The following is a 23,549-nucleotide window of genomic DNA, read 5'->3' as shown; positions in this document are numbered from 1 at the left end:
TGTCCTGCTCCCCTGTGCCCTTCACTTTTCAATTTTGGCCAGATTTTAGCTGCTAATACGCTTATGATATCCTAATGCCTGGTTCTTCCATAAGATTATACAGAGTCCCTAGAGTTAAGATGAACATTTCATAGCACGTGAAAGCTGACATGTCTTGATATGAGCGCCAATCCTTTCTAGTGCTGGTCTTTAATGTTTCTCTAGATCACTTTGGGAAAAGTGGCGACATGGTAATTATAATAATTTTGAGATCCAGACTTGGCCTGTTCCACAAGCCATGAACACTATTGTTCCTAGCAGCACTCAGAACAAGCTGCAAGCCTGCTGGGTTTATGAGCTATCTGATCTCACAATGCATGCTGGTGCTCCACAATGGCTATGTATTTTTAATATGCTGGAATTGACCCAGCAATCCCCAGACTTTGAACAACTGGAATTTTAGATTTCCAAGCTATGCCTTGCCATGTGTACATCACAGGTAATAAATCAAAACTTTGATGCTCCCTTTAAAATTGTACCTGTAGACTCTACCCTCCTTTCATAGCTGGCACAGAAAAAAGCTCATGTGAAATTATTTTTATATGCCATGATTTCAACTAACACTGGAAACAAAAATGACTAGAGTGAAAAAATAAAGGTTTTCCAATGTACCTTTTTAGTTTGCTGCTTACATCTGACATGCTTTATACATAGTTATTTTCGGCCTCTACGGTCAATTTTGTGTCCAATACAGTTGCCCTCCTAGTCATAATTTCTCATGCAGCAACAAGGGAGAAGCCATTTTTAAAATGGAAAATGTGTTTGTAAGACCACAAAGTAAGCACATACCATTGAAGGCAGGTGCTATATCTTAAGCTTCTTTTTCAAAATGATTAAGCATTAAGGCAACTGTGTTGCCTTAAGGTTTGTGAAGTTACCCATGATGTAAAAATGAGAACATTAAAGCCCATTATTTTAGAGTAGCTTATGTCAGTGAAGCAAATGGATGCCTCTCAAAAGACAACTGAGCCAGAGTTACAGTAAGGTGATGCCATTTTTAGCATCATGTTTTTTAAATGCAAGTTGAAAAAGGACCAAGGCAAACAACATAGTGTTCGGAGACACTAAGATCCCTAAGCTGTCTTACCAGACTCCAGATGTTATAGATGCTTTCATACAGTAAAGCAGTCCTTGGCTGGTGTCACGTAAAACTAGATCCCACAGGCAACAAGATGAACACAATCACTGCCCTCCCCTGACTTCGTGTGGCCTTCCTTGCAATGCTGACACTGATCATCTTAATTTCACTTCCTGTTTCCCAAGGAAGAAGATACCTTGGCAGCAGGGAGGATTTTGAAGACCTCTCTTCCACAAACAAGCAGCCGTGGCATATTCCAATATTAATACTCACATAAGGAGAGTAGAGCTCCCCTGTGTCGGTGATGCCATTCGCCATCTTTGAAGATTGAGGGGCCACAGCTGGAGAAATGTTGTCTTCTGTTTCCACTGCCTCTAACCTAAAAAGAAAAGAGCATCAGGCCTGGTTATTACTACAATGAGATATGGCTGTCGCAGAGCAGCAAGACTAATGGGCAATGAGCCGTTACGGTGAGTGGAAGAGGATTCCAGTGACACACTGCAGTTAGGACACTGCCCTGTGCTTGAACATCAGCACACACAGCCCTTTCTCCCCATCCCCTTCCCTCCACCCCAGCCTCCCCAACCCTCTGCTCTAGCAACTCTTTGCTTTCTTGGAGAAGTCTACCAACATTACCAGCGAGCCAGACATCAAGCCTGGATTACCCACTCAGAAAGATGCTTTCTATGCAGCAGTTCCCATGTACGCAAGTCAATCAACTATTTACCCAGGCAGTTAGACAAGAAATGATCATGCTTTGAGCAGAAAATGGAGCCTTCCGGCCTTCTTTTCTTTTTTGTTTTGCTATGACAATGATTAGCTCACACTACCACCTACATAAGAACCTGTGTCCTTTGACATTCACTACCCCACACAGCTCCTGCTGGCTCTTACAGAAGAAAGAGGAATCATAATCACTCCCAGGGACCTGAGGAAGAACGCCTCGCATTCAAAAAGCTTGTCTAATTCAATCCCAACTATGCAGCTGGCTCAGTAAAAGATATCACTGGGGGGTCGGACTCGATGATCTGGGGGTCGGACTCGATGATCTATTGAGGTCCCTTCTGACCCTAACATCTATGAATCACCCTAAGAAATCCTCGTCCCTCCCTGTATCCCCAAATATAAAAAGGTGACCCTTTTGGATGTATTAGTACAATTACTGCAAGCTGCTCTGAACCTACTGGATAGGGTGGCCTATAAATCAAGTAAATAAATACATTCATCATGTTATGGCTGGACCTCAAGGATACAAGCCTTTGGTGAACTTCATAATACCTATGAGCGCATACAAAGACAAACGGTGCGAAGAAGAGGTGCCCTTCGACTACCGTCCTCTTCCGACAGAGCTGGCACAACGGTTGTCTGATGGAGTAACTGAACCCAGAAAGCCAGGGAGATAGATAACTTACAGACTAAATATAGAGAATACAAGCTTTTGTGAACGGGAGCTCACGTTGTCGAATGCTGTAAAAGGACAGTACAGAGCAACGTGTACCGTGGAGCGAGTCGACTACAAAAGGTGGGAAAAGAGGAGGCAGGGGGACGGTGCTGGGAGCAGGGGGTCACAAAAGCCAATCCAGGGGCCCCGAGGCTGGCACGAGTCATGCGACACAGGTGTGTGTGTGTACACACGTGTGCACACGCCTGTCTGCCCCTCACTCCCCTCCTGACCCACGGCCCCGGGGACGCCCTGCAACCCCCCACACCTTCACAAATACCACCCCCACCCCCTTCCAAAACAGCATCTCATGATTCACGTGCCAAATCTCTTGATTTTTAAAAGCTGGTCTCATGATTTCGGACCCGGCGGGCTTGGCCAGGCCGGCAGCCGCTCAGCACGCGCGTGCACCACCCGCACGCTGCCGTATATGTACAGGGGGACGTGCACCGGTGTGTACGCACACATGCGCACACGCCCGTATCCTGCGGGGCCGCGCCAGCCGGGACCCCCGCCCCGCGAGCACTTACCGCTCGGGCCCCTCATCGCGGACCTCCCGGCGCATGCGCAACCTCTCCCCAGCCGGACAGCTGCCTTCCGCACGCGTGACCAAGGCAACTCGGGTGCCTCCGCCGTGGATTGGCTGCCGCGCGTCACGTGAGAGGGGCGGGACCGAGGCGGCCAGGGTGGCAGCGGCGGAGGAAGGGCGGAAGTCAGCGGGGAGAGGAAAGGGGAAGCAGGTGCGCGTGCGTGCCGGGTACGGGGGGCTTCCGGCAGGTGAGGGAGACACGCGGTGGACGCCGCAGCGACTGCTACAGCTGGGCCCGCATCCGCGGTGTAGGAAAGCACGGGGTGGGGGCAGAATCGCGCGCACACGAGCGTGTGCGTGTGTGTGTGTGGTGAGGTGTGGGGGGGGGGTACCTGTGTGTGTGGGGGGGGGGGGGAGGGGAGTGCTACATAAACTACCCTGCCATAACCCTGAAAGGGTTTGAGAAGCTGGAGGTGCAGCCATGGGCAGATCTGGGGTGTGGATCTAGGAGCTGCGGCACACCCTCACCTATGAAATGAGATGGATTTTTCTCCAGTTGAAACATCCAGGAGAAGCTTTGCTCACGCACCAGGGGCCCCAGGCTGTGTTATTCCATATAAGTTTGAAGACAAAACAAACACAACTTCCTTGGAGTCGGTTAAAAGCAATCTGCAAGGCTGTGAAATAGGAGCCTCGCTACCAGGAGCAGCTGACAGCAGCCTGGCAAAAAAAAAAATTAGCTTGATGGGTGGAACATCAAGAGCTTTAAAAAAAAGAGAGAGGGTCATTAACATGTGTGCCATGAAGAGTTTAGAAGGGATCAGGTAGATGACAATGAGCCGTGGAGTCAAGTGACTCCGTCAGCCCCGCCTGACTAGAAATGCTGCTGCCACGGCCAGGCAGTTGGCTTTGATCTTTGGGTGGAGCAGGGATCAAAGAGAGGTGCAGATGCCCCAGTGCACCCTGCCCCCTCGATCTGCCCCTAGGTGCAGCTGATCTATTTTGAAGACCTTCAACATCTCAACAGGCTTTGATGATTTCCTTTCTGTCTCTTTCTTTCAGCTGTCAGATCATGAAGATCAACCAGAACACGGTGCTGCAAGGGAAGAAGGTGGCACTGGTGCCATATACCGCTGCCCATGTGCCCCGGTACGCAGCCTGCCTACTCGGTCGCAGCTGCTTCTCATTTTAAGATTTACCTTGAAGTAAATGTACCTGTTGTGAAAGGGGCTGGGGACTGTTTCAGCAAGGAGGTGGCATGGTAGAATCAGGGCCAGTTTGAGCTTTGCTTTGGTTGTGCTGAGCCCTCTTGCTTTATCCTGCTGTTTAGCAATCACAGCTAAGTGGGAGGACAATTTGGTGTCTTGGTGCCCTCAGCTAAGTCGGTCAGTAAAGAGAGACAGCTAATGCCAGCTCTATTAATACTTCTCTTGAACTCTGGTTATGATACGAGGTATTTGTTCAGTTATGACTGGCCCTGACACACTGGCTGATTTCATACAGACAACCACACATCCATCACATGCAACTGCTGCTTTCACAATCATTGTTACCTTTCCCCAAAGTGAAACTTTATATCCTAAACCTGAGTGGAGGTATTAAAGGAGCTTAAACACTAAGCACAGTGAAACTATAAATGGTGCAGAGAGACATGAAGTAAAATGTCAAACACCAGAATTAGTCTCTTCATTCGAGTGCAGGAGATTTTATATGGCTTCCTGTGATATTTCAGGGAATTAAGTGAGGGTTACAGTCATGTATGCCAACCTGCCATTTCCTGAATAGACTCATTGTAGGGGTGACAGTGACCCTTAAAGGTTCATATAAACATAATCAGAGATGTGCTAAACAGACCTGGATTCTGTCTTTGGCTTCCTTCCTCAGGTACCATGAGTGGATGAAATCGGAGGAGCTCCAGCGGCTGACTGCCTCTGAACCACTGAGCCTAGAACAGGAGTATGAGATGCAGCGCAGCTGGCGGGAGGATGCAGACAGTGAGGAGTTCAAACTTTTCTTAGGAGCAGGAGGGAGTTGAGAACTCTTTCCCCTATATGCTGTTAAGAACAGTAGCTATCTCTTTGAGTTTCTGGCAAGAAAGATGCCACTAGCCTGTGCTGGAAGGGGTGTTAGACACCACAGCAAGGCAGTAGCTTCACTATAGTCCTGCTTCAGGCTAGTGTCCTGTTCAACAGCCTCTTTTTCCCCCAAGCGCTTTAAAATTTATGCGTATGCTCAGACTGTCTTGCAGATTACTATGGCTCATGGACACCTAAGGTATGAGTAGTCACCTGGGACCTCTGAAACCCAGGAAATGCACAGTGAAAGCACAGGCCCACTTGATGACTAACAAGAGTTAGGATCAGTCCACCTTAGCTGGGCATAAATAACATGTCTGAGCTGTGGATCATGATCAAAGCACCTAGGATTCCCAGTCTTGGATGCCATCATGTTTCTTACTATACAAATAAGAAGGAGCTTACCCCAAAGAGCTTACAATCCCAGCACAATACAAGGTGCAAGATATAGAATCAGCTGAGCAAAAGAGCATGAGCAAACCATGTGACGAGCAGTCAACACACCCACAGCCCAGATGTTGTCAAAGCCCTTATCAGCATCACAGCAAAAAGGGGGTTGGTAGAGGTTCACAGCTAGTTTCTCTGAAGTATGACCAGTCACATGGGAGAGAGTAAGAAAGCATCTGAACATTTAGCAAGTGTTTGATGTGGGCTGTTGGAGGTGGAGTCAACAGTAAGATCCTGAATGGGAGATATCGGGCCACAAGGGGACCTTGAAAAGGAAAACAAATAATTGCCCTTTGCAGCAGAGTGACAAGGTCAGAGCTGTAGGCTAAAGCAAGGGTGTTAAAAGTAAGGCTTGTGAGCCAGATCTGGCCAGTGGAAATAAGTTATCCAGTGTGCAGTAGAGGTGCACTGATACATCAGTCCTATCGTATCGGTACCAATAAAAGGGAAATTGACACTCTTGGCTGTTGGCTTTTTTGGCTGATGTGGCCCATGCATGTGTGCAGCCTTAACCCTCGTGGCGCCCTGACATTTGCTTTACTTCTGGGTCTGGATCTAGCCCCCAAGAAACCCCACAGTCTGGATCAGACCCAAAGGGCTGGGTGAGTTTGCCCCTGAGCTGGAGAAAAGCTGGCACTGGCATTCTGTGTCGGTCTGAATCCATCTGCCTGGGGGGCATTTGCACCCAGTCCTTTGAGGGATTGGATGAATGCTGCGAGTGTCAGAGCTCTGCTGTATCCATTCTTGCTGACAACGATGTAATTTCTTACACTCTTCTCCCCTGCACAGCAGCTGGGCAGCCAACTCTGATCTGACTTGATCCCCCTAAATGGGTAGGAGAGGGGCTGTATTTCTCTACTTGAAATGGAACAGCTTTCCAAGTCCCAGGTTTGAGTTTGCTGCCTGAATCGGTTCTGTTAAAGGGTGGCAAGTTGCTGGCAGTGAGAAGCAAACTGCTATAAATGCATAGTGGCAAACCACTGAGGCTGGGACAGACCTGAACTTGTGACTTCGGTCTTGACTGATGTTTTAGGCCCAGGGAGATGCACCAAAGGGAGCAGATGAATGGACTGGGCAGCCTAGCAGGTCTCCTTGGTCTTTGGCCCAAGAAACCCTGAGTACAGCACAAGTTTGCTTTAAAATGAGACGCAGTGAGGAAAACTGCATCCAGCTACAGTGCCTGTGTGAACCCTTCTGTCCTTGCAAACTGAAGCTAGGATGGCTTCTCCAGAGTATTTCTAGTACAGTCGGTGCTGCCATGCATGCCTGCCTGTCCCAGGAAGCCTGGGTACCGGTTTGCCCAGGTTAACAACACGTGCAGGATGTCGTGTCTCTGCCCATTATACATCTTTAATTTCATCCTTCAGTAATTTGCGAATGAACCATCGAACATGCTTGGAGGATTGTGCTGCTTTCCCATTTTCCCCAGAATGCACGTTCATTGTGCTGGATACAGAGAGGTGGTCCGGACAGGCTGGCATGGATGAGGACTGCATGGTCGGGGACGTGAATCTCTTTCTCACGGACTTTGACGATCTGGCTTTGGGAGAGATTGAAGTCATGATTGCAGGTACGTTCACTCTTCCCTCCGCTGCCTCTAATGCTGCCATCATCCTAGAGCCTGCTCTACACTGCAGTGACTTTTGGTAATGAAATCCCCTTTCATACAGATGGTTTCAAGTAGATTATGATGATCTGTCCCTCCTCTCAAACAAGCAACAGTGGTCTGTGCCAACTGAAGAGCATGAGGAGAATGTATAAGCTTTCTGTGCTGATTGAATTATGCTGATAAAGCTGTCATGATATGCAAACCATTCTCCATTCATCCTGCTTAGAACATCTGCAGAAAATCTGCTATAAGAACAAGGCCTGTGCTGTATAGAGTAAGATAAACTTCTATTCCTGTCTCTTTCAGAGCCCTGCTACCGCGGCAGAGGGTTTGGCAAGGAGGCCACTCTGATGATGATGTTCTACGGTATGGAGTGTTAAACCCAGGAGAGTTGGATGTGATGTGATAGAAGGGATTGAGAAGCAAATGTTCCCTTACCTTCTTGTCAGAGGTGGGAGGGGGCAGTAGGTAGGTCTTGGCCCCCTTTTTAAGGAGTATGGGACTCTTGCATGTGTAGTTCTAGCAGTATGGAGGAGCATGGAGATTCTAACAGTAGGCGTGTTGGTCTTTTTGGCTTTTCCCGCAGGGGTGACAAAACTGGGAATCACCAAATTTGAGGCTAAGATTGGCCAGGAAAACAAAGCCAGCATCAGCATGTTCAGGAAGCTTCATTTCAAGGAGGTAACAGCCTGTTTTGTACTGAGGCAGCTTTTCCCTATGAAGCAGCATTTCTTCTTCGAGTGAGATTGAGTTGGATTGTGTTCTCCATGCTACAGGTTGCTGTGAACAGCATCTTTGAGGAGGTGACATTGAGACTGGATGCGAGTGAGCAGGAGAAACACTGGCTCTTGGAGCAGACAGGCCACGTGGAGGAGAAAAGCTACAGGGATATGAAGCAGCAGAACCTTGCCTCTGAAAGCTGATGGCTGTCCTGGAAGGAGCGATGCATGCACATGTTAGCTTTCCAAGAAGGAGCTGTTTGACAGTGTCACCAAGGGTGTGGATGGCAAATGTCTGTGCATCATTAGTGGATCTAACAACAAACTTCAGCTGCTTTGCTGCTGCTCTAGGTACCCGGGGTACCACAGAGCATGGCTGGCTTTCCACTGCAGCCCCAGTACGATGCCTGCAGGAGAATTCCTTCAGAGTACAGCTCAAAAACTGGATGAACACGTGCTAATAAGAAAGCACACAAATACAGCTCAGCTGGGAAGGGTCCTTTTAGCCTCAAAACATCCTCTGTCTCTACTCTCAGGGCCTAAACATTTTATCACCAAATTAATTACTGGGTGAGCAGAGTAGTCTACAAATACCACCAGTGTTAGCAGTGGTGTTCAGCATCACAACAGCAGGATAGTCTGGCCTGCTTTCTCTTGAATAAAATTTGATACGAGTATGACATGCCATAGCTTGACCTGGTCAGGTATGTCTGTTGCTCAGCTGCTACCTTTGGTTGTAAAATGATGGTCAGCAGCAGTGGGGAAGGGAACAGGCTGGGGAAGGAGGGATGGGGAAAAGAATTATTCTGAGTACCTCAGACATGAGTTGGGAGTGTCAGCAGGTCTGTTAGATCAGTACTTAGTACTGCTAATTCTTCAGGTGCCTCATGGCTTGTACGTTAGGCTTCCACCTTGCCTTTTAGGCTTAATCCTTGGGAACTGCCATTTCTAGCTACCTCCCCACTAAGCTGTGGGAATGGGGCTGTAAAGCCAAAGCCCCATTGCTTGGCATGAGCACAGCTTCATGAGAGAGGCTGGTACAATTAAAATATTAAGGGCCCCATCCTGAGGTGCTGAGTATCCTTCGTGGCTACTGAGGTGAATCTGAGGGTGAAGTTGCATGCCACACTTAGACCATACTAAATCTGTTGAATGTTAAGTAGAGTTAAAGTTAGAACATGCAGTGAGCAGTCACATGTTTAGGGTTAATACCATTTTTTGCCTGCACAGCCCTGACTTAACCACTACAGGGCTAGGGAGCCAGGGATATGGTCAGAACCCAGAATACCTTGATCCTATACAGTATATTTGCAGTACAGTGCATTGCAGTGAAATGCAGTGCATTTTGGGATGCTGGAGGACTGCAAATCACTCATTTTATCTCCATGGAGCTGACTGAAGTTACTGTAATATGAACTTGGTAGCATGGCCAAGAGTTAGCACTCGCCTGGAGGCGTAACTTTGAGACATTTAAGGCTCTTAGACACATGCACGGAGCCTGCTTCAGTGCACTGGAAATCCCGTTCATTGAAGCAGACTTGATTAATCAGACTTGATTTCGGAGCATGAAAATTGATGTGCTCCGGTAATCTTCCACATCATGTGAATCAGCATCCCCGTGCTGCAAAAACGGCAGTGAGGTGCTTTGAAATAAAACATGTTCAGTGAGCTTTAGTTCAAAGCACCCTGCTGCAATTTTTTCAGTGTGGGGACATGCAGGGACGCTGATACACATGACGCACGGGTGCTTTTAATTACCGCAGCTTGCTAATTAAAGTGCCCTGCACCGCATCCCAAAATGCATGTAAAAATGCCCATAGAGGGCACTTAGCTTAAGTTAACAAGCTTTAACTTGTAGATGCTTCTGTTTTAAGTGCCCTTAGTATAGCCTTAATGTGCAGCTTCACCCTGAGGTGTGGGGACCTGCTAAAGGATGTCTGTTTGACTTCCCTATTGCCAGCAGTGTTTCATAGTTTCATAGGTTTCATAGGCATTAGGGCTGGAAGGGACCTCGGAAGATCATCGAGTCCAGCCCCCCGCCCAAAGGGCAGGACGTCAGCTGGGGTCATAGGATCCCAGCAAGATAAGCATCCAGTTTCATCTTGAAGGTGTTCAATGAAGGCGCTTGAACAACCTCCGGTGGCAGGCTGTTCCAGACCTTGGGGGCTCGGACAGTAAAGAAATTCTTCCTTATGTCCAGCCTGAAACGATCTTGTAGTAGTTTGTGACCATTCGTCCTCGTCATTCCTTGGGGCGCTCTGGTGAACAAACGTTCCCCTAGATACTGGTTGTCACCCCTGATAAACTTGTAGGTGGCCATCAGATCACCCCTGAGCCTACGCTTTTCCAGGCTAAAGAGCCCCAGGGCTCTCAGCCTGTCATCGTAGGGTCTGCTTCCCTGACCTCTGATCATGCGCGTGGCTCTTCTCTGGACTCTCTCAAGCTTCTCCACATCCTTTTTGAATTGTGGAGCCCAAAACTGGACGCAGTACTCCAGCTGCGGCCTCACTAAGGCCGAGTACAGGGGGAGAATGACATCCCGGGATTTGCTTGAGAAGCATCTATGGATGCAAGCCAGCGTTTTGGTCGCTTTACTAGCAGCAGCATCGCATTGCAGGCTCATGTTCATCTTGTGGTCAATGATGACCCCCAAGTCTCTTTCTTCCATAGTGCTAGCCAACATAGCACTGCCGAGCCTATAAGGATGCTGCGGGTTTTTTTTCCCCAAGGTGGAGAACCTTGCATTTATCGGTGTTGAACACCATCAGATTCTCATCCGCCCACTTGCTGAGCCTGTCCAGGTCAGCCTGGATCATCCACCTGTCTTCTGGTGTGGATGCTTTGCCCCAAAGTTTGGTGTCATCGGCGAACTTGGCCAGTCCGCTTCTGACTCCAGTGTCCACATCATTAATGAAGATGTTGAACAGTATGGGTCCAAGGACAGAGCCCTGGGGGACCCCGCTGGTCACAGGACACCACGATGAGTGACTTCCATCAATTACTACCCTCTGGGTCCGACCCCGGAGCCAATTTTCCAGCCAGTGGATCGTGGGGGACCCAAAGTGACAATTGGCCAGTTTCTCCAAGAGACGATCATGGGACACCAGATCGAAGGCTTTTTTGAAGTCAAGATACATGACATCAATCTCATCTCCCTTGTCCAGGTGATAGGTCACCTGGTCGTAGAAGGAAATGAGATTGGTCAAGCAAGACCTACCCGCAACAAACCCGTGCTGGCTATCCCTTAAGATGTTGGCGTCGGCCACTCAATAAACTTTTCTAAGATCTTCCCCGGGATAGAAGTCAGGCTGATGGGCCTATAGTTAGCCGGATCCACTTTCCTCCCTTTCTTGAAGATAGGCACCACGTTGGCCTTCTTCCAGTCTTCAGGCACTACACCAGAGCGCCAAGAGTTTTCAAAGATCCGCGCTAGAGGCTGGGCTATGATGCTCGCCAGCTCCTTGAGTACCCTGGGGTGAAGATTGTCAGGGCCGGCTGACTTGAAGGTATCCAGCTTCTCAAGATGTTCCTTCACAAAGTCAGCATTAATGGAGGGCAGGGGATCACCCTCACCCGGACTTCCCGGCCCTGTAGCAGGCACGGGCGTCCCATGGGGCTGATGAAAGACAGACGCAAAGTACCTATTTAATAGTTTGGCTTTTTCCTGGGCGTCAGTTGTCAGTTGCCCCATCTGGTTCAGCAGGGGTCCAACGTTGCCCCTGCTTTTTCTCCGGCTCCCCACATATCTGAAAAAGGATTTTTTATTGTCCTTGATGCTCAAAGCTAGCTGGAGTTCAGTTGCAGCCTTGGCTTTCCTGGTCTGCTCCCTACAGGACCGGACCAGTGCAGAATAATCCTCCTTGGAGGTGACTCCCATCCTCCATCCTTTGTAGGCCTTTCTTTTTAGCCTCAGGAGGTCTGCTAGGTCCCTGGAGAGCCAGGGGGGCTGCTGTGCCCTCTTGCTGCCTTTCCTCCGAGATGGAATAGACTTAGTTTGTGCATTGAGGATCGCTCCCTTGAGGAGCAACCACTCTTCTTGAGCTCCCCTCTCCCTGTGGTCACAGTCCCTTAGGGCCTCACTGACAAGCCTTCTGAGCTTGTCAAAGTCGGCTTTCCTGAAGTCAAGGACTTGCGTGTTGCTGACCGACTTGCCAGCTTTTCGGCGGATGGTGAAGGTGATCAGCTCGTGGTCGCTGTCACCCAGCTTCCCATCGATCACTAGGTCACCGACTAGGTCCTCCCCAGTAGCCAGCACCAGGTCGAGCAGCGCTTTGCCTCTCGTTGGCCCATAGACTTCTTGAGTCAGGTAGAGGTCATCCACGCACGAGAGGAAGCTCTGCGACCGCTCAGATTTTGCTGAGCGATCCTCCCACGAGATGTCTGGGTAATTGAAGTCACCCATGACAACCATGGTCCTGGAGCAAGCTGCCTCAGCCAGTTCCTGGGCAAACTCCTGGTCTAGCTCAGGACTTTGGGTGGGAGGTCTGTAATAGACTCCCACCATTGTGTCCCCTGTGCTGTGTTCCCCACGGATTTTAACCCAGAGGGTCTCCAGCCGTCCACCCTGGTCGCCAATATCGGCTTGCAGGGATAAAGAAGTGTTAAAGAAGGATGCTTCTAAAAGATGGGAAAGCAGGCACTAAATTACTACAGGTAAGAGGGGACATAAAACTGGAGATGCCAAGCTACTTACATCACTAGAGGATGATTTTTGGAGGGGAGAATTATCTCCCAGGACTACTCGGTACAAGTATTGGAAAGGAGATACATGGTTGTGATAGAGATTCCCACAATAAGTTGAATGAGGAAATTCATTTGCAACAAGGGTGTAAAGGATAAGTTGCCAAGACACTATTATGCTTGTTTGAAAATCAGTGTTACCAGATGATAAGGGCACAAGGGCTGTTTGCATTACAGTAGCCTTATTGGCTAATTCCTTTAATGACCAGAAATGTTTAATTTCTGCTGTGTTGGATAATAGGTTTCCAATTTGAATGGGGATATATTTAATCAGTAATTGGTACCCTGCAGAATTTTTAGTGCTGCTATTTGTGTGTGCGGGTCCTGGGGATTTTCATTCCGATTTGAGTTCATTTAAATGCATTATTTCTATGACTAATATTAAAAGCAAGTGCAATAGTAGCGTATTGTGGTCTTTTAATCAGCCAGGAGGTATTTAGGGTGGATTTGCTTATAAGCAAAAGCCTTGCAGAGTAATAAAGTGAAGAGCAGCTCTACTTAGAGCTGGGATTAAAGTTACAGGGTCTATTAATCCTCCTGCTCTTGATCACCAACTGGGATCAGGAATAAATGTCCCCCTGATACAGTATTTGCACAATTCAGGTGCATTATGGGTTTTTCTCTACTTCCATTTGATATAGGATTGTGCTAAAGGGAAAATTTGGGACTGAGTGTGCCTTTGTTTGGAGATGATCATTGCCATGTCTCTGATATCTGCATTTAGGGCTTTCAGAAATCCCTGCAAAGAATTTTTTTGAAGAGAAAAAGCATCGCTACTTACAGCATGGAAATAAGGACACTTATGATGCTACAGTGAAGTCACAGCTGCCTTCTGAGGCTGGGAAGTAAAACATCTTCCTTTTGGCTTCCACAGGATTCAGACACGTGTATTACAAGGAAACATTTCTTCTCTTCCTAAAATGGGGTCTTAATTTTGTTGCAGTTAGTGAGAAGCAAAAAGAACAGAACTGCAAAGCTCAAACCTGAAAATGAGCTAAAAAAGGAGTTTATTTTCAAACTTGTAATATAAAATAGGCTGTTTTTGATTTTTCCCAATTTCCTGAAAACAGACCTGGGTGGGGCTGAGGTCCATATTGTATGGGCCAAAGTCCTGGTTTTATTAGACAGCATTGGTATTTACCACCAGGAGATGGCAGACGCTTGTGTTTCCTACAGTATATGAACTGTGACAACAAAACAGCACCTTGGCTCAGCTCAGTCTTCGAATGAGCTGTGGTGTACGCACTCTGCAGTGGCCATGCCTCATTGCCTAGTCCAGAAACCAAAGCAGACCCAGAGAGAGGGTGGGGAGAACACAGAACAAATGGACACGGGTCATAAAGGGAGAAGGGCTTTGAAATCAATGTGGGATGTTCCACACGCAAAGCACAGTTGTAGGGGACAGTTGGTGTTGGTGCCCAGTAATTTCTTTCCTATATAATCAAGTCTGTTAATTAATTACACTCTACTTAAGTTTACATAAAAAACTAGCTAGCTGCTGTTAGTAATGCAGATCAACACATTTTCCTATGTTGCTCCATACCATGAACCATCTTTCATCACTTTGTCCCACCCCAGATTTCTTCAAGGCTGCAATATGAATGTGTTGAAAGAAAAGTGCCTAAGAGTGCTGAGGAACCCAAGGACAAATGCTAGTCATGGAGATCCAGCAACTCTAACACTGATCAGCAACACCATGGGGAGGACTTCCTTGATGGGACATAGTTTCAGTGGCCTTTCAAGGAGTCTGTTTCTGTGACTGCAGGTGGAGGGGAATCATTGGTGGTGAAAGTGGTGGAAATGCCTCCATTTAGTCCACAACTGCTGCAGAAGGCCAGCACTGCCTGGATTAGTCGCTACCAGTGAGGTAGCCTGTGTAACAACTGTACAGGGGTTCAGCTCTGCCCTGGCCAACAGCATCACAAGACTAAAGGAAAAGGCACAGAGAGGTTGGGAACAATGGCACCATAGGGCTGAAGGACTGGGCTATGCTAAGGATTTGTGAAATACATTTTGCAAACAGAAGACTTCAGCTTCCAAGTCTGGGGCAGAGGAGATAGGAAGTGGGAGCCCATATCTGTCTTATTAGGTATCCCCTGGGCCTTCTGTCTGCCATGCTCTTCTCTTCAGAGGGATCTGCCTAAGGGGAATGTCATGGTACAGACACGCCTGCCCTTCCTCACTCCTGGGCTGCCATTTGAACAAAGGGCCTGGTGCATGAAGAGACCTTTGACTGGGATCAGTTGATACTGGAGCATTCCCCAGCCAGGACTTGGGCCCAGCCCCTTGGCAAGGCATGGCCTCTGCTGGAGGCTGCAGACGCGGCTTGTGCCCGTCAGTGGCATTGCAGGTGGAGATCTTGCTCCTGTGAACCCTCAGTCTGGCTAGGGCAGACTCTGAGAAGGTGCTGCAAGCACTTGGTAGCTCTAGCTGCTTACCTGGGGCCAGCGACACCTTCTCCGTTTGTCCCTTCTTAGCAATTCTCTTCTGAGCCTGTTCCAGACCACTCTCCAGGTGGCCCACATCCTCCGTTACCCTAATGACCCGGTCAAACTGGTCCAGCAGGTTGTTCAGGGCAGAGGGAAGGCGCTCCAGATAAAACTCCACCTTGTAGGGCTCAGGGGCAGGGCTCTCAGGAAGGGCCAGCTCCTCCGAACTGAGGGAGCCGGAAGAGATGGTAGAGCTGGCATAGCGAACAACCGTGCCAGCCGAGGGGAGTCGGGAGCGTTTGGAGTTCCCAGAGGAATGGGAGAGCAGGGAATCCATCCCTTCAAATTTCACTTTGTGACGGAACTGAAAGACAAAAGGAGTGGGAACGTGGATGATCACACGCAGGGCCTCCCATCACCAAGGACATGGGAGCTACAGTGGTTATGTCCCCTGTCCCTGAAGGTTACATACAGGCTTTTTGATCCCACTGTACATTTTGTTAATAGCTATGATGGGGTTAATATGGGATCAACCAAAATCATAGAAATCATTAAACAGGGCTGGAAGGGACCTCCAGAGGTCATCTAATCGAAATCGAACCCCCTGCCTGAAGCAGGATCATCCTTATTCGAACCACCCCATACTAATCCATAATTTAACCTCTGTGTAAAACTACCATCAACCCTGACACAACACAAGACACAACACCCAAGCCTGCCACGGGTAAAGCAGGGGAACCACAGCAGCCAACATCCTGCTTCTGTAAAAGTTTGATAGTTGCTCGAGATCCCAGGTAGAGGGCTACCCCTGTGCTACAGAGGAAGGCAAAACCCCCCCACAGTCCATACCAATCTGACCACAGATTGGTAAAATTCCTGCCTGACCCTAAATCTGGCAATCGGTCTTGTCCTGAGGAGAGGGACAAGACCCCGTAGCCAGGAACCTCTGGCTTTGGTCCCAGCAAGAGCATTGGCACAGCCAAAGTCCCCAGTGTTGGCTGTAGCCAACACCCAATGTTTTTGAGGAAGGTTTAAACTCCCTCCCCAAAAAAACCAAAAGAACAACACACTTGTCATGTAGCAGAAAAGCAGGGGCAGAATTCCCTCCCAGCCTCATGTGGCAACCAGCAAGCCCAGAAGCCTGGGAAATCTCCATTGTAGAACATAGACACAACTACACCTGGATCAACCCCGACCGGTGGCTGTCCATCCTCTTCTTGAACACCCGCAGTGATGGAGAGGCCACAACTGCCCCAGGTGTCTATATTCCACTGCCTCATTGTTCTAACAGTGAAGAAGTTTTTGCTGATATTCAATCTAAACCTACTTTGCTGCAGCTTCAGATATTTAGAAAATGGCTCGTGGGCTGTTGGAAAGTCCAACAGGTAGTTTGCAACCATCTCCCAGTGGTGATGTGTAGGGGATGCATGGGGGTGCATGTACACCCCTGAGAGTGCTGGTGCTCCCCGTGACAGGCAGCGCTCCCTGCTTAGGTGATGGGCAGGTGGGAGTGCTGGTGCCCCCCTGCAAGTGCTGGACAGTGAGTGGGGGCACCAGGTGAAGCCCCAGTTATCATGGAGCGCTGCTTGTGCTTCCTGGTCAGTGAGATTGGCGGCCCCCGATCGCTGACTGGCCGCTGGGAGGGGCGGGGGGGCACATGCCCCCCCTGACTCAGGTGGCACCAGTCGCCCATGTCTCATGTCTTCTAGAGATGTGCTCGCTGGCGTCCATGATGGGCTATTTGTGTCTCTGGAGGACTTATAGCTCTGGGAAAATGGAAGCTTGTTGCCAAGGGTGGCTGGCTTTCATGAGACCTGAACATCAGCACAGAAGCGGAAAGGGATCTCAGTCATAGTGGACTCCAAGATGAACATGAGTCGTCAGTGTGATGAAATCGTCAGCAAAGCTAACCGCATTTTATCATGCATCAGCAGATGCATGACAAACACAACCAAGGAGGTGATACTTCCCCTCTATGCAGCATTCATCAGACCGCGGTTGGAGTACTGCATCCAGTTTTGGGCGCCATACTTCAAGAAGGATGTTGATAGACTCGAGAGGGTCCAGAGGAGGGCCACTCATATGGTTAGGGGCTTACAGGACAAGCCCTATGAGGAGAAAATGAGGGACCTGGACCTCTTCAGCCTCCGCAAGAGAAGGCTGAGAGGGGATCTTGTGGCCGCCTACAAATTCATTACAGGGATGCAGCAAGGGATCGGAGATGTTTTGTTCACCAGGGCACCTCTTGGAGTAACAAGGAACAATGGTCACAAACTGACAGAGAGCAGATTTAGGCTAGATATCAGGAAAAATCTTCACGGTAAGGGTGGCCAAAATCTGGAATGGGCTTCCAAAGGAGATGGGGCTCTCCCCTACCCTGGGGGTCTTTAAGAGAAGGCTGGATAGGCGTCTGGCTGGAGTCATCTCACCCCAGCGCTCTTTCCTGCCCAAGGCAGGGGGTTGGACTTGATGATCTTTTGAGGTCCCTTCCAACCCTAGCATCTATGAATTTATGAATGAATCTATGAATCATGTAGCATCTCAGCCCCTCCCAGCCACCAATGAACTTATCCTCATATCACTCATACAAAACACCACCCGTTTACAACAGAAAGCAATGGAGAGACGGCGCCTTTTCCATGGTCACACAAGATGTCTATGGAGGGAAATGCATCCAGATCTCTGTAACCCCAAGGCTGGCTCCTTGTCCACAAAATCAGCCTTCCCTTCTCTGAATTGAGGGGTAATATTAAGGACCATTTTGCACTGTACCTTCCCAAAACACTGTTTCATCCAATTCCAGTTTCTGTGGGGTGAAGTCCTGCTGCAAATCACATCCACGTGACCTCTCTGCGGCCACTGGGGACACACGGGTGTTGCAGAGCAACATTTGCCCCTTATCACTCAGAGCAAAAGGCAAGGGGAGTAAAATTTCCTTCTGATCTTGAAGGAAAGTCACTCCAGGGCAGGAAGGAGATGACGGTGGGAATGGTGGGTTAGATTGATCTTTGCTGAACAGGGATAAATCCAGAGCAACTCTACTGAAGGAAGTCACCCAGATCCTGGGTCAGATGTAAGCTCTGACTTCCCCTAGCCCAAGAGTGAAGACGCAAGGAGATTAAAACACCCCTCTTTCCTCCAGAGCGAGTGGCACTTTGGCACCTGGGTGCTGGCTTACGAGTACAGCAGAGCAGGTCCCTGTCTGGTCTACAGTCAAGATTTTTCCTTTGCTCACCTCTTTGGTTTTGCTGAGTCCCATCCAGAGCTTGAACCTCTTCACAAAGAACTCGATCATCTCATAGTCCTGTGGCTCGATGGTGGGGCGGTACATTTCAGCTCGGACGCCGCGGTAACTGTGAAGGATGATAGCACACAGGAAGCGGCTGCTGATACAAAGCAAGCTGACCACGTAGCTGAGAATGTAGACAGCTCCGAGGATGGGGAAGTCCTGGATCAGGGACTGGAAAGCCATGTTCCCGCGGAGGGCTGACAGCAGAGCATAGAAGGCACATGGCAATGTCCTGAACTCCTCTACTGTGGCAGAGAAGGCCTGGGGATGAGACAGAGGGAAAGCAGGGGTTAATCACTTGCAAGGGTCCCATTTCCAGCTAGAACAAGCGTCTTGATGCCCATCTTGCTGAGGTCATCTGATCCCAGCAGTCTTTCCTGCCCAAGTGCAGGGGGGCTGGACCCGATGATCTATAAGGTTCCTTCCAGCGCCTAACAACTATGAAACTATGAAACATAATAGCACATATCCTCCCCACCAGAGCAAAGGACTTGTCCCCTCTCGTGCTTCTTGCTGTCTGATGGTGTAGTGCAAAGGAGGTGGCATATGAATGTATATGAATCAACAGAATCTGATCTTGTCCCAGAAGAGAGTGGGTCCCTCTAAGGCATGTTTTGTGGGGAGTAATGAAGGGAGATTAAGGACTAAATGAGAATACAACTTCTGCCCTTGGGGAAGGGCAGTCCTCCATTGCAGAGCTCATATTGGGTCATGGATGTTCTTCTCGATATATACAGGGATGCGCTCTACAGTGCCCAGCCCAGTTGGGAGCCATGATGATGCAGAGCCTGATCCTACACACACTCGAGAACTGACCTTGGCTTAACTTACCAGGTATCCACACTGAGCATAGATGAGGAGGAGCAGGAGGAAGAGGAGCGTGGCTGCCAGGAGCTCCCTCTGGGCATGCTGGAATGTCTTTCCAAAGGCTGACCATCTCCGGACGAAGCGCAGCTGCCGCACGATCTAAAGGGAGAAGGCCCATTGGGAAGTGGGAAGGCTTGTGAGATGTTATCAGAAGGATGAAGATGCTATGAGAGGTGTTGTCGGAGGAGTCTGCGTGGCATCATAAAACCCAGTGAGAAGCACGTTGGCACAAGGGCACCAACTGTCTCCTGCAGACTCAGTCTATGTTACGTTACAGCCTCACCTAACATCAAGATGCCCAGTTGGAACATGGTTGTTAAAAGCTGTAGCCCAGGCTACATGTTCCTAGCCTGATCCTGCTCTTCTTTGGATAAAATGATGGGATTGATCAGAGTTTTAATCCTGTTATAGGGTTAGGTCCAGTCTACACTGACCATGTTTTAGGCGGATCAGCGAACAATGGAGGTTTCTATGGCATCCTCAATGAATTAGCCAGATGGACACAAAGCATGGGGTAATTTATCTGCACACTCTCTTGGTTACAGCAGTGTTTCAGGGTATCTCAGCTGCTTCTAGAGACCTCCATCCCTGCCTGTTTCTGGAAGAAACCTTATCCCCTCAGTTGTCCAGGAGGCGGGCTTCATGGTCTCTTCCTCTGCACTGACTACAAGCTCTGGCTTTCTGCAGCCGTTATTTATCTGTTTATTTGCTCATTCTTTCATTGTCTGTTCATTAGGGAAATAACAGTCAGCAGTGAACCATAAATACCACCAGCCCGGGAGAGAGCAGATGGGCCACTCTGCAGATTCATTAGGAAGCAGGAAAAAAGAACGAAGATACTATTACCCCTCAGCAGCAGCTCCAATGACAATTATAAGGTCATTGCAGCATAATTTAATGCACAGGTATTAACAAGAAAGGATACATCATCCAGGTCATTAATGGATCAGGCCTGACACCCTGCCACACCCCTTGCCACCATGCATCAGGGCTGCTGGAGGAAGAAGGATCTCTTGCAATGGTGGAGGTATTATTACAGTGACCAGATGGGGCCGGAGCAGCCAAGACACTCAGTATAATGGAGTAACATGCAGTGGAGGAGCAGATCCAGGCATCAGCAAGCTGTCCCCAGCCCAAAACACAGACACAGAATCTCCCGATTGACTTATTTTATTGAATTGAGCTGGTAAATCTCACACAATTAATGGAAAAGCCACTGCTTGGGTTTCAGTTTCGCTCTCTGGTCTACTCTTGTTTACATCTCCATTGGAAGCAACGGTTGGGGACTTTTATCCCAGGAAGCTTTGGATGGCTAGCAGCAAAGACTGGGATTTTTAGAGACACCATGCAGTAGACATCATGTTATATTCTCCAACCTCTAGGCTTTCTGTATTCCCAGGTGCCCGCCTGTGCAGTAGGGTGCAGAGGAAAACTTGAAACAGCCTTGGGTATAACTAGAATCAGGTTGATGTAATAGAGAGCTGAATCTGAACCTGATATGTTCTTAAGCATGACATCCAGATGGGCTCTGTAGCAATGGGCATTTGGCAAATGCCAAGGGTGCCAAGTAACACGTCCTTGACAGCCAATAGGAAAGCTCTCTTGGTAAATTTAATGGGAGGTGTGTTAAGTTCTTAATCAGCAACTTTAACCAGTTGGAGAGACAACTATGGAGACACAGAGGAGGACTGGCTGATGCACTGGCATTGGGGAATGGAAGTCTTGGGTTCTTATAGATATGCCCCCAGCGAGCCACACACGTCTCCATGCACTCACCCACCTTCAGCATGGCGATGGTCAGCAGCAGGGCAGATAGGTTGACTTCCATCTGGGCCAGCACTGCCACTTCATAGAAGCTGGTGAAGGCCTGGCGGTGGTCCCAGTAATGCTGGAGCCGCACCTCCGCCAGCCAGATGCGAGCAAAGTGCAAGGCGCCAACCGTAAGGGACAGCAGTGCCAGGAGCAGCTGGAGGCTGCAGCGGCTCTGCCACAGCAAGGAGGCTCCCTCCCGAGAGAGGAGAGACAGCTCTGACAGCAAGAAGGCCACACTGAAGAGAAGCAGGGAGATCTGAAAGAAATCAGAATAAGTGGGAAAGGGAGCTGCCCTCCTGTTGCAGTGCCCCATGCTGACTTACATAGCAAGGTCAAGAGCAGATACCATGGAGATGTGGGAGCTAGGGGGCTATATCTGGAGCTCATATGAATGGTGAAGATGAGTAGCATCATCCCAACAGAGTAGTTCTTCCACACAGGAACCACCCCAAGATGGGGCATGCTATTCAAAACTAGAGTGGGAGGAACATTAATTTCATTCTTCTGGCAATCAGGTGTAGCCTTGAGGCCTACTGTCAATAGAAAGTACATACCACCATGGCAAGTGGCAGGTCCAGACCGGTGCCTAAGCTCAGCATTTGGAAGGGGAGGATGATGGCTGAAGAAACAGCTGGTCTGACTGATGGGAACTCAACCAGAAGCACCACTGCCACATACAGGTTAACATCAGCATTGTACTGAGTGAACTCCAGAAACACAGCTCTGCTCCTGTTGGGCAGGGAGAGAGAGAGAGAGAAGCACAAGGGAAGGACTTAGGATTGAATCTACTTCAATCCCCACTTGCAATTTTCTGAGTGCCCCAGGTGACTTGCCTTTCATGGATCCAATTGCTAGCTTGCAGGTCACCCAGAGTCCTCTGGGCTTTGGCAGAACTGTTTCCAAGCTCCCTCCAGCAACCGGCATTGCTGTGGTAAAGTCCCACATGTCCCCAGATCCAAAACCTGCCAGAAGAAACCGGGATGGGAAGAGAGCTCCAGAAAGCAAGCTGTAAAGTGAAGAGCAGGAGAGACTCTGGGGTTTGGACATAGGGCTTGAAGTCTCAAAATGTGATGGGGATGGGCCAGACCTGTGTGGACATAGGAGAAAAACCCAAGGATGTTGCAGTTACAAGTGCTAAAAAATCCAATGGTGGCCTAGTGCTTCCATATGGTGCTGGGGAATAGGTACCATCCAGTGGGTGATGTGATCTGAAGTTCATGACCAAAGGCATCACAGATTTAATGGCATATTCAGTGAGAATGTGTACGTCTAATCCTGGCTAAATCCCAACCTAGGGAATAAGCACTCAGTTTCCCTCATTTGCAATGCTGTGGCATACTCCATTATTCCCTGTATATGTACCTATCTGAGGGGGTTGCTTTGGAAAGGTGCTGAGAGCATCCTGAATGATGTTAAAAGCATCCCCAACACCCACCAACATCAGTGAGAGCTGTGGATGGGACAGCAGCTTGCAGGATTGGGTGTGACATGCTTTAGGTTCCTTTGGGATGAAGGCTGCTCTCTAAACATAAGGGCTGTTATCAGTGAATTCATCTGAGACTCATGGAAATTGCAGACGGCACCAACCAAGGTGGAGGTAGGGAAAGGAGTCTGGGATAAATCACATCTCTGTGGAGTCACCATGTTGGGTCATTTGAAGGTTTCTTGGTAGCAGCACAAGGGAGACCTCCCTGCCAGTTCTAGACGGGCTTGGCCAACAGGGTGAAGCATCCCAGAGCAAAGCCTCTTGGCTGAATGCCGGCCACGTTTCTGCTCCCAGCTTCTGCTCAGCACCCACCCCGCTCTGCACTGGCATCCTTACCCTACGGAGTCATGGGACACATTCTGAATGCAGGGATTGAAGCTCGCGCCACTGTCCACTTGGCTACTCAGGGAAGCCTCTGGTCTGAGTGCCGATAGGTGCCAGAGGGGACAGGTTCTGTTGCTGGTGACATTGTGTGTACAGAGAAGTCCAAGCCCAGGCTGGGGGATCCCTGAGGGTGTTGAAAAGGCAGAGAGAGATTTTGAGTAAGATCTTGAAGAGCTGCCCAGTTTGAAAGTCCCTATTCTGCTCTCCAGAATCAGTTATTTCAGTCTCACCCTCCACACCTGGACTATGCCCCCCATGCTTTTCTGCCATGTCCTTCCTAGCCCATGGCTATGCCTCCACCTCCTCCAACCCAGATTTCCACGAGGGATCACATCTAGGTTTTCCTGCATTACTCCTTCCAGTTCAGCCCATTCTTCCTTGGGAGATGCCTCCAGCCCAGATCACTCTAGTGACAGCCTTCTTTGATCTCCTCTTAGCCAAAAAGGCTCGTCAGAAGCAACACACAGTGGGGAGGTCTGGGTCCTCCAGTCCTTATTATGAACAACCTCCCATGGAGTCAAGGATGGAAGATCAAAACCAGGAATCTCCATCAAGGACCTTTTGCAGGAGCTCAGTGTGCTCCCTCTGCCACTAAGATTCACTGC

At 49.1% G+C, this 23,549-nt stretch overlaps 3 protein-coding genes across 7 annotated transcripts in view; 1 reads left to right on the top strand and 2 right to left on the bottom strand.

Moving 5' to 3' along the window:
• TMEM104 (transmembrane protein 104) overlaps positions 1–3,177 on the bottom strand; it is a 64,665-nt gene extending 61,488 nt beyond the window's left edge. Inside the window, exons 1-2 of the mRNA XM_006262442.4 lie at positions 3,089–3,177; positions 1,391–1,496 (exon numbers count right to left, since the gene is read on the bottom strand). Of these exons, the coding sequence (XP_006262504.2) occupies positions 1,391–1,496; positions 3,089–3,123 (141 nt within the window). The 5' untranslated portion in view covers positions 3,124–3,177. The remainder of the gene's footprint in view (positions 1–1,390; positions 1,497–3,088) is intronic.
• Positions 3,178–3,238: 61 nt separating this feature from the next.
• NAT9 (N-acetyltransferase 9 (putative)) lies at positions 3,239–13,079 on the top strand. 5 transcript variants are annotated; one of them, XM_019494239.2, is made up of 7 exons: positions 3,239–3,298; positions 4,150–4,236; positions 4,972–5,081; positions 7,039–7,179; positions 7,525–7,584; positions 7,805–7,899; positions 7,995–13,079. In XM_019494239.2, exons 2-7 carry the CDS (start codon positions 4,160–4,162, stop codon positions 8,139–8,141), a joined length of 630 nt encoding a protein of 209 aa, XP_019349784.1. In that variant the 5' UTR covers positions 3,239–3,298; positions 4,150–4,159; the 3' UTR covers positions 8,142–13,079. The 5 variants fall into 5 exon arrangements, with proteins under 5 accessions (XP_019349784.1, XP_019349782.1, XP_014457298.1 ...); XM_019494237.2 differs by having other exon boundaries at positions 3,287–3,335; XM_014601812.3 differs by lacking the exon at positions 3,239–3,298 and adding an exon at positions 3,321–3,410.
• Positions 13,080–13,667: 588 nt separating this feature from the next.
• The window catches only part of LOC102563884 (polycystin-1), a 53,713-nt gene continuing 43,831 nt past the window's right edge, over positions 13,668–23,549 (bottom strand). The window contains exons 40-46 of the mRNA XM_019494235.2: positions 22,897–23,068; positions 21,908–22,036; positions 21,629–21,803; positions 21,043–21,330; positions 19,227–19,361; positions 18,342–18,656; positions 13,668–15,470 (exon numbers count right to left, since the gene is read on the bottom strand). Of these exons, the coding sequence (XP_019349780.2) occupies positions 14,763–15,470; positions 18,342–18,656; positions 19,227–19,361; positions 21,043–21,330; positions 21,629–21,803; positions 21,908–22,036; positions 22,897–23,068 (1,922 nt within the window). The 3' untranslated portion in view covers positions 13,668–14,762. The remainder of the gene's footprint in view (positions 15,471–18,341; positions 18,657–19,226; positions 19,362–21,042; positions 21,331–21,628; positions 21,804–21,907; positions 22,037–22,896; positions 23,069–23,549) is intronic.

The sequence above is a fragment of the Alligator mississippiensis genome, chromosome 8, assembly GCF_030867095.1.
Source record: "Alligator mississippiensis isolate rAllMis1 chromosome 8, rAllMis1, whole genome shotgun sequence".
NCBI lineage: Eukaryota > Metazoa > Chordata > Crocodylia > Alligatoridae > Alligator > Alligator mississippiensis.
Note: the sequence above shows the minus strand (reverse complement) of the source record. Positions and strands in the feature narration are given on the sequence as shown.